Source organism: Penaeus vannamei, chromosome 7, assembly GCF_042767895.1.
Source record: "Penaeus vannamei isolate JL-2024 chromosome 7, ASM4276789v1, whole genome shotgun sequence".
NCBI classification, from domain to species: domain Eukaryota; kingdom Metazoa; phylum Arthropoda; class Malacostraca; order Decapoda; family Penaeidae; genus Penaeus; species Penaeus vannamei.
The window spans coordinates 15,385,702-15,395,701 of NC_091555.1; the positions used below are offsets into that span (position 1 = coordinate 15,385,702).

General features: G+C 36.7%; 3 protein-coding genes across 5 annotated transcripts in view; 2 read left to right on the plus strand and 1 right to left on the minus strand.

Moving 5' to 3' along the window:
- Positions 1-1,142, plus strand: part of LOC113801040 (uncharacterized) — a 10,013-nt gene extending 8,871 nt beyond the window's left edge. For both annotated transcript variants that reach the window (XM_027351844.2, XM_027351846.2), the window contains exon 3: positions 1-1,142. This exon is cut by the window's left edge and continues 221 nt beyond it. In XM_027351844.2, coding sequence (XP_027207645.2) covers positions 1-25 — 25 coding nt within the window. In that variant the 3' untranslated portion in view covers positions 26-1,142.
- On the plus strand, positions 207-1,142 carry LOC138859069 (general transcription factor 3C polypeptide 6). Its single transcript, XM_070123574.1, has one exon. The coding sequence runs from the start codon at positions 207-209 to the stop codon at positions 702-704; it is 498 nt and encodes a 165-aa protein (XP_069979675.1). The 3' UTR covers positions 705-1,142.
- Positions 1,143-5,701: 4,559 nt separating this feature from the next.
- Positions 5,702-10,000, minus strand: part of mi (minus) — a 34,537-nt gene continuing 30,238 nt past the window's right edge. Inside the window, exons 10-17 of one of the 2 annotated variants that reach the window (XM_070123576.1) lie at positions 9,599-9,761; positions 8,625-8,720; positions 8,381-8,515; positions 7,743-7,842; positions 7,176-7,325; positions 6,870-7,061; positions 6,533-6,701; positions 5,702-6,191 (exon numbers count right to left, since the gene is read on the minus strand). In XM_070123576.1, coding sequence (XP_069979677.1) covers positions 5,973-6,191; positions 6,533-6,701; positions 6,870-7,061; positions 7,176-7,325; positions 7,743-7,842; positions 8,381-8,515; positions 8,625-8,720; positions 9,599-9,761 — 1,224 coding nt within the window. In that variant the 3' untranslated portion in view covers positions 5,702-5,972. The remainder of the gene's footprint in view (positions 6,192-6,532; positions 6,702-6,869; positions 7,062-7,175; positions 7,326-7,742; positions 7,843-8,380; positions 8,516-8,624; positions 8,721-9,598; positions 9,762-10,000) is intronic. The other variant, XM_070123577.1, reaches the window with a different exon arrangement.

The window sequence follows — 10,000 nt, forward strand, 5'->3', positions numbered from 1 at the left end:
TAGTCTTTCCATGCTCGAGATGTAAAGTGCTAGCAACTTGAAGATTTATTTTAGTGTGTTCTCGTCTATTTCTGATGTTTTGCGATGTGATTAGGAGGAAGGAATTACATGTTTTGTTGTAGTATATTTCAATATATATTTATTTATTCTTTGGTGTGTGCTCTTTTTTTCTTTCTTTGTCTTATGTAGAGAAATTAGTTGCAAAAATGGTTGAGTCAGATAGTGAGTATGAGGAAGAAGAGACTCTGGTCTTGGTAGAACTTCATGGAGTCATTGATTCCGAGATTTTTGCACAAGATTCCTTTGACAAATTCAAGATTCTCGCAATCGAGTCGGAAAGTCCCATCCTGCAAGTTGAGAACTTCGTCTTCACTGGGGAGTATGACCACACAATGGGGACAGCTGTCATCTTTGAGGAGGAGGAAAAGAAAGTGAAAAAGTGTGATCCAGTGTTCTGCAAGAAGCCCACCCGGATGCTCAAGTATGTATGCAAAACCAACAAGAAACTCAATATGAAACGGGTCTTTGTCTCGGAGAAATCAGAGGGGAATGCAGTGAAGTTGAAAAAGGAGAGAATGGAAGAGGGAGAGAGGGAGGAAGCAATGGATTTCTCAGCAGAAGAGGCATCGGGAGGGCTGGAGCCAGGGAGCGAGCAGCTAGATGGAGACAGGGAATACTCAGGTGGATTTATATCAAAGGAATAATGTATATTCTCTATTAACATGTATGTATTTCAAACCTTGGCAATGAACGGAAGTATTTTAAAGGAATATTTCTCTGTGATTGTAATTTGTTTCATGTCATGTACCAGAGTTTGAGATGTAATTTATTTATTGTATCCTATTTTTAGTTTTGATTTAATAATTAGTAATAATGTTATATTGCTAAGTGAAATGTACTCATAATGCAGAAATTCCCATTGTGTCTTAGCTCTGTTATTGACACATGGAGTGCTCTCGGTTTACTTTAAATACTCTTCACTTCCATCATCTTCATCTTGTCTTTCTTTAAGTTTACTTTCACCCAGAATAGTTTCCAATAGTTTCCAATGTAAACTGTCAGGCTGAATTAATGACTATTCATTAAATGTAGTTATACATTATGTTGTCTGTAAGATCTAAAGTCATAAAAATTAGCACTTACCACCATTTATTTTAACCTTTTAGAATATAATGGATCCTAGAATCATGAACTGTTATTACAGATCCACAGTTGATTTAAAGGTACTGTTTTTGGTTCACTGATTTTCTTATATTTATGTATTCCTTTCTAGGTACATTGCATTACACACCTCAATCATGACATGGCAACTGTTAACTTAAAGCAAAAAGGTCCTTCTAGTGCAGGGGGGTCAAAGTGGTTAATATTGACCCCTAGGGATGGATAGGACTATCCAAGGGGTCAATAAATGCCTGGGGGTCAAAAGGGTGTCAGTTAATGCAGGGGTTGTTTGTTTTGGGTTTGAAAGCTGACTTTCATACAAGAAATGACTATGCATGAAATATAACTTACTGATACATGTTTCTGATTAATATATTTGTTTCTATTGTCTATTTATTTTATATAATGTTTAGTTAAATAATAATTATATAGTCAAAATAATTTTGCCATTAATTGGAAGCACAAAACAATGGACCATTTTTAAAATGCTGTTTTCCACACAAATTGATTACGTTGATTTTTTTTTTCTTCTTTTTTTCTTTTTTTTTCTTTGATGGTACTATATTGTTAACGGTTGCATTTTATTTTTGTAATTTTTTAATACATTTTAGCTTAGTGTTAACTTTATTTTGATAAGCAGTTCCAGTTGCTAATGTATATGGAAATGTCACATCTACTTTATCATTTGTAAGATTTATTTATTTTTTGTACATGCCTGTGAGTCAATGAGAAATCAAGGAGTCCATGAATGTGTCAGTGGTCTAAAAAATTTAGGGATCCTGTTCTAGTGTAATGCCCTTAGTAGATACTTGGGAACTGACACTTTTAAGTATTCTTTTTGAACATAACATTGACTATAAATGGGAAGGAATTGTTTTCATCCTGTTTACATTTTGTCATCTGAAATACTGTTAGAATGACACAACGAATAATGTCATTGTTAATATCAGAAAACATCACAGTTTTCCCACCAGGGCAGTCATTTTTGTCATTATTCAAAATCAATTTTCAAAAGGTGGTGGTGAATAAAAATCTGTTAGTATTCTTTAGCAGTATCACATGAAATGTCAATGTTAATGAAGTAGATATTTTGCAGTGGCCAGCCTTTATCTAAATTGGGCCTGAAGATGTTTTCTCAGTATAAAAGTGCTGGCCAGTAAGACCCGAAATTCTTAAATCAGGATTTTGAAATAACAAATTTGTCTTAACTAGTTCATCCAACAGCCTGGTTAACAAACTAGCCTTTTTTCTGAAGACATTTTGGTGACTGGCTAGTTCAGTGGTAGTGTACAGAACTTGGATGACCTGCATTTACGCCCAGCCTAAGGCACGAGAAAGTCCACTGTTGCCTGGGGTGGTTCACCAGCTATAGTTTCCCTACTCCAGACATAGCCAGCAATGATTCAGATTCCATGTGGGTGATCTTAGCACTATAGTTCTAGCACTGCACATTTGCTGTCACTCATTAGTGGTCATTTACCTTGAAACTTTAAAATGTTATTCCATATTTATTAGCTTTAATTACTCAGGAAACTTTCTCATATATATGATTGAATAATATTCTCAATGACAGACCTATAACCACATGGAATGAATGTAAAAAGGTAAATGCTGAACTAGCTTGAAAATGTAATTGTCATTAACAGAATAATGACACATTCACCCATACCTTGGGGGATAGCAATTACAAATGTCGTGCCCCCTGTGAGTTTAGTTTGTTAATTGCCATCACACATAGCTCCAGAAGTAGAGTCACCAAAAAGTCATTTACAGATCATAGTTATCATACCTCTTTACCCTTTTCCTCAACTTTAGGAAATATTCTTTTTTTGATATTGCAATCAGTATTGTTAATAATATTGCAATAATTATTATGTTAATAATAAGGATAATAGTATCGGTGAATATAACATTTGAAAGAAAAACAATACCCCAAAACTTGTGGAAAGTGGAAAACAGGTGAGATCATGTAGGTTTACTAGTTGATTCTGTGGTAGCTTTGTACTTGCGGAGCCATGCATGTGTAAATGGTTAATTGTTGAAACAAATAAATGTGCTAAACATCAAAGTTCATATAGCAATATGGTAAAGTATTCTGGGGAAAAGAGTTAAAAATGAGTTGACGATTAGAATAAAATGTTAGATGTCAAAGGATATAGACTGATATATAGATAGTATGAAAAGGGTAAAGAGGGAGTGCAAAAGAAGTAAATGAGAGATTAACAAAGGAAAGGGTTAAGGGTATAGAGCAATTAGATGATATAGTATGTTGCTTGGGAAGCAAGAGGAACATTGTTTTAGAAAAACTTGCAAAAGAGCTATTATGAAACAATCAACGGGTAATACAGGTAGAGATAGCTATTGGAGAAATAGCAGGAGAATAATCTGTGGAATAAGATAAGGTAACTGGGGAAGGTGGTGAAGTATCAGGAAGAATGTCAGGAGGGGAGGGATACAGTGAAGGACACTATTGTAATAGAAGGGATTCACGTGAGCATCCAGGTGGGGAAGGTAAGGATAATGGAGAATGAAGAGGGAATGGTGCATATGGAGGAGAGGATGGGGTGTGTTTGGAAAGAGGTGTAGGGAGGAACTTGCGGGGGAGGAGGATGGATATCGGAAAATACTTTGAATATAGAGGGATTAGAGGGTGGATGAATGGGCAGAACATTCTCCATGTCTTGAGAATTTTCGGAGGTCTTCAAGAGTTTCTGGACAGGTAAGGTGTGGAGGTCTGAGAAACAAATGTTTTCTTATGAGGAGGATATGAGGATATGATATTCTTATGAGGGGATACCTGTTCGAGGAGCAGAGGAAGAGGGTGTACTGGGAGATATGCTGAGACATCTTGAGAAGATAAGAGTTTTAGAATTGGTAGAGAGAGAAAAACCTCATCATTGTGCTTCCTGTCTGGACTCACGTGTAGTGAGGCCTAGTTTGAATCTGAGAACTGCTACCTCACATTCAAGCTTATAGGCAGAGTAGCTCCTATGAAATACATTATTGGAGCCATCACAGTTGACACGTGTATGTACCTTAGCAGGGCAGTTTGAACGGTCATGACCAGGTTAGGTACTTAGGTGTGCGTTTGGCTGGGTGCCCTAAATGCCAACATTTCTGACACTATGAAGAGGTCAATATGGTCAGACGGGGCAGGACACTCCACTATCGTACTCTTCATGGGGGAGGTCATGTCACTTATCTTGTTAGTATCAGTGTAACTGGTAAGGATAGTGTAGCACTGTACTGCCTCTATCATAGTCAACAAGGCAGGCAAGTAGGTCATTTTCACAGTCTGACCGGTTCTTGTAGATAGGACAATCAGTCAGGGAGATGAAACAATCATGGTAAAAGTATGAAGAGTGAGGTCAGTTAGGTTAGTGTACGAGCTTGTAACTCCAATTTAACTGAACAATTAGAATGGTACGAAAGGGAACTTTGCCTACTTGTTTTTGGAGACATTGTAGGAAGAGAAGGGTATTGTCTGAGGAAGGGGCTGTAGGGGGAATCATAAAGAATAGTTCCTATTTGACCTGGCCAAAGAGAGTAATCAAAAGGTTTGCAGAGGTGGAAGCAGTAGAAGGACAAGGGCAGGAGGATGATGGGGTTAGGTAGTATGGTGGGGAGGAGGACAATAAGGATGAAGAGGGGGGATGGGGTAGACAATGAAAAAGACTGTTGGGAGAGAGGAAGGGGTGCTTTCTCTAGGTTGAGTAATGACCTAGGTGGGTTAGAGTTGTCAGTAAACATTGAGGAGGGAATTTTAGTATCAGTGGTTGGAGCCAATGATACTAAAACCAATGACAGGCTATTCAATGAAGTGTCAAGCCTTCATTGAATGCCCCTAATAAGATTTGAAAAAAAAAAAAAAAAAAATCATTATTGGCCATGGTGAGCTTTAAATGAATGGGCAAAAGAAACAGCCTACCCCTCAAGGTCCCCATAAGAGGTAATGGAATACCGTGACCATGGCTCCCAAAGGCCATTCATGATTAACACAAAATGGCTCTCACACCTCTAGTGGACAGATGAAGGGGATGAAGAAGAGAAGGAAAAGGAAAGGGGGAGAAGATAAGCCCTCGCAAAACCAAATGAGGCAAGGGCTGAGGCCCAATGTAAGAGTAATCTCCCACATTGAGGTTCAGTCTCAATTTCCTAAGCCCCCCCCCACCCCACCCCACCCCACAACACACACACACACACAACAACAAACAATGGATTGGAGGGGGGGGGGGATGTATGTGTAAATGCATTTCATGGTGAACATATGTTCTTATCAGCATTAAAAAACAAAAATATTAAGCTTGGATACAGTTCTATACTGTCAGTGTCATTGAAAATGTGATGCATAAATTTAACCAACACTATTTGAGAAAAGGAGTTTGGAATACAAGTAAATTTTTTCACTGCTGATGAGAATGTCTAGATTTAGTAATAGCTCTCATCTGCATTTCATTACAAAGTCATCATTTATTCCATGTCAACAGTTGTTGCTAATTCCGTACACAGAATTTTAGAGGATAGCAGTCTGAAAAATAGGTAGGGGTAGTTGATTTTATTAGAAAATTACATTTACATTTATACACATTACCTAACACAAATGTAAAAGTATGGAAAGGAGTAGAAAATATGTATATATATTCTGATTACTGTACAAAATATATATTTTATTTTGGATGTACTCAGACAAAAGTAACTGAGCTTGTGATCATGCTGAATTCTTTGGATGACCTATACAAGGATATTATGATTGACAAAATCGAAAAAAAAAAGAAGAAATTACAAGCACTGGTAAATAGTTGAGTATATTTTTATCTCTTCTTGGTCTTAAATCTCTCAAACTCAATGACCTGCTTGACATGAGACTTGGCTATTTTCTCCATATTGCGACTGGTTGACCCCTGGCCGATGACATCAAGGGCAAAGGGTCGGCAGACAGTGAAGAGCTTCTTAAAGCACACCTTAAAAAGAGGATCCTTCATTTTTATTCCCTCTTGGTCGAGAGCCTCCACTACTGCCATTCGGAGTTTCTGGTGATAGATGGGTGGGAAAGACGGATTAACCAATTTGTAGGTTGAGCTTGTTGCTATTAATTTTGTCAACTTTGTTACTACAGTTCTTATACTTTATTATTATTATTTCTGTTACTTAATTATGTTTACTGAAAGAACAATCTTTAGTTGACTTGCTGTTGACATACTAATAAATTTTGGGTATGTATGTGAATCACAGCAGATACCTTTATTAATGAAAATCAATATTTCAAATAAAGAGAAAGAGGAAGCAGAACTGGACAAAGTAAAAACAACAGAAAGACAAGCAGAAAAGAAGGGACATCACTATCAAAAATGCCTGAAAAGATGATGCTTACCTGTTTATGCAAATCACTGAGATCAGCTGGTTTGGGATACCTCTTGCTATGTGGATTGGCACTCCTGAGAGGCCCTCGAGCAGCTGAAGGTTGCAACAGGTCTGAGGGCTTCATAAGATTGCCTAGACCTGCAGATTTCCTACTTCCGTCACCTGATTTGCGAGGAGACCTAGAAGAGATTTTTTTCAGTGATTAATTCAGTAATTTTGTTTTGTTTGATACTTCATTAGGAAAACTTCTATAAAAGGTTTTACTGAGTATCTCTTATCAAGTATAAACAATATCATTATATATTACAGTATTGATTGTGACTATAGTCTAATCTGTACAAACTTACCTCTTTGACATGTTTTCTGACTGCTTTGGGTGCTTGCGAGGAGACCTTCTCAGGACTTGCCCCGGCTGCCTTGAGCTGTGGTCACTCTTTAGACTTGCATTGTCTGCATCATTTAGTCTTGCACTGTATCTCTTCCCAGTTCTACCTTGGTCCTCCTTGGTAGATTTTGTGGCTTTCTGGTCTTTATCTTTACTATTAAAAGGGAGGTAAAAAAAAAATTATTAAAAATATAATAGATATAAAAATGAAATAGGAAAGGCAGAGAGCAGTAATGGTAAGAGGTTGAAGTATGGCTTATATATTTACCTGGCAAGCTTGTGGGATGATACAGTGACATAGGCAACTTCTTTGTCTTGGAAGACTGTACAAGTAGATGCAGTCTCTTGTCTGATATATCGAGCCCTAACCTGGTTGCAATGCTCGGCGAACTTTTCATGTCGCTCGTCTACATTGTAACTGTGAATTTTGAGAAGCAGATGAAGGCAGATGCTAATAATGATGAATGTGAAATAAAGAAAAATAAATAAGAAGGAAAAAAAAAAAAAAACATGAAATTTGTCTTGGGTCAGTTGAAAGAGAAAGCAGGCTGCTGATGGATATTTTTAGAAATGTTATAATTCATATCATGGAATTCCTATATGAAACTGTTATAGGTTATGATCTAGAAAAGAGTAGCCAAATATCTTACAACATAAGGAAGGGATACAAAACCTTTAACAAGTGAAAACTACATCATACTTAGTTCACTTATTCCATTTCTTTTATCATCCACCTTTCACATTCTGAAATTTTGCTTATGACCTTTTCTCTTTTCCTGGAATACATATTACATAAGGACACTAATTACCCAATGTAGGTCCCTTCGTAACTTACTAAATGCCATGGTGTCGTGCGTAGAGAGCTTCTGGCCAAAGCAAACCCTTCACTTCTTGCAGAGACAGCTTGCTTTTGAAAGGGTATGGGCCACAGGATACTGTGGAAACAATAAACGGATGCAATAATCAAATGCATTTTGTTTGATTATATATATATATATATATATATATATATATATATATATATATATATATATATATTTGTATTCCAGTTTTTTTCTATGTATGCATTCTATGACAATAATAATAATATGATTAGAAAAAGCTTATTAGGTGTTCTGAAGCTTTTTTTTTCTCAATCATATTTTTAAAAGAAATTTTATTAAAAAAAAAAAATAATAATAAATAATAATAATAATAATAAATAAAATTAATAAAAATAACAATAACAATAAAAATATAATAAATAAATAAACAGAAAAATGCTTACTTTGTATTGGGTTTCAAAGAGGGAAAGAAAAACAAGAGGTCAGGGATGACTCATCTACCTCTTGTTGAACAAAGCAAGTACAACTGAACTATTTATGAACATAAAATCATTCAGGTGATAATGTAATTTTTGTCTTTCTGATGTCATAACTGTAGCACAAAACATAACCAGCCATTTTTCTAGGACCACTAAAATACTGGGCTTACCATGTTTGGTCATTCTTTGCCGAACTCTTTCAGAAGGCTGCCCACTTTTGGTGAAGAGCTTCGTCAGCTGTGCAGCTTCAAGTGTAAGTATGGCATCTGGAGGAGGTGGTGGGGCCAGACCTCCTAACAAATCACCTGAAAACAAATAAATATCTAAAATAACAAAGAAAGAAGTGTTACTTCCAGCAGATTACCCAAACAGATACAGACAAACATACAAGAAAGAAAGAAAAAAAATACCTACCAGCTTGATGCTTGGCTTGCAGACATCTCTCTGCCTCTATTTCTGCTTCAGCTAAAGCTACATATTCTGGCCACTGTGTGGTGCTGATGCTGGTCTCTGCAAGAATAGAGAGGGAAGTCATTTCATTGTAGACAATCAGCTTACAATGTTAATAATTCACTTCCTAAGTTCTTGAAGCCACAAACTCGATTTGGACATTTAACCTGTTGGATCTGGGTGATGTGACCATTACTTCCTAAAAAAATTTGGCTGAGGGCCAAGTGACAGAAATGTGCCATCATGGAGATATTTGGTTTGATGACTGGCACAAAGTAAATATGCAGTAATGAAAGATTCAGCTGAAGGCCAGGGAGAAGACTAAACTTGGTGGGCATTTAGGAAGGGCTCTTGGATTATTTCCTCAGGTAAACAAGGGTGGAATGAACCATTTGTGAGCTATACATGGAAGAGCACCAGCTACAGGGAGAACACTACTTCCATGCTCAAGATCCTATTCCTACCTGCTGTGTCAGGCAATGTGGATTCGTTACAGAAAATTGAATATGAAAATATCAAAAGATGACAAATAACAAAATGTTACTTATTGTTACTGATATTGTATTGTAGACCAGTTAGAGAGTTGATGTGGAGTCTGCACAAGGAAAACGGTCTTATCTCCATCTTGATGCAGTATATCAAATGATAAGTACAGATCTTGAAAAAAGAAAAAAGAAAAAAAACAAGCTTTACAGAAAAGCTGCTAATTACAAAATGGAGTGCTGACATTGCACGTGTTCAGTGGGCTGTTCTACAAGTCCCACACCTGGTAGAGTTGCCTCTCAAGGAAGCCTAATGGCCAGATTTTTAACCACATGTGGTTAACACAGCACCCAGATCCAACTGGTTAATGTCTGTTCAGTATCAGACAAAAATATAGAAAAATTAGTACATTAGCTAAGTCACCATCAAAATTACAAAAGAATTTTTTACTGTACCTGGCAAGACAGGTAATGTATTTTCTGGCAACTTAGCAGGATGTGCTGGCATCAGCAATAAACATCTTAGTAGTTCCTCACTGGCTGCTGCTTCCAGCTCTCTTCTTGTTTCTTCATCCAATTCATGTACAGGTCGACCAGCTCGAGCTAAGCGGCCACTAATCTGAAATGTCAAAAAATAAACAAATAGATATATTAATAAATAAATCAGTAAACAACAAACACAATCATAAGATAATATAAAAGGAGAAGAAAAAAAAGCTACAAAATGCTGGATATCATCTGCCAAAGTGTAGATCATCCTTGGTAATTCTGCAGGGTGTTATGAACTAACAGCTTCACTCAACAAGCTGAGGCTTCTCAACCAAGATACAGACCTATGCCCACTGAACACCATAAAAT

What these genes read in the sequence shown, in the direction of transcription:
- LOC138859069 (XM_070123574.1), top strand. Translation starts at nt 207, where the DNA reads ATGGTTGAGTCAGATAGTGAGTATGAGGAAGAAGAGACTCTGGTCTTG.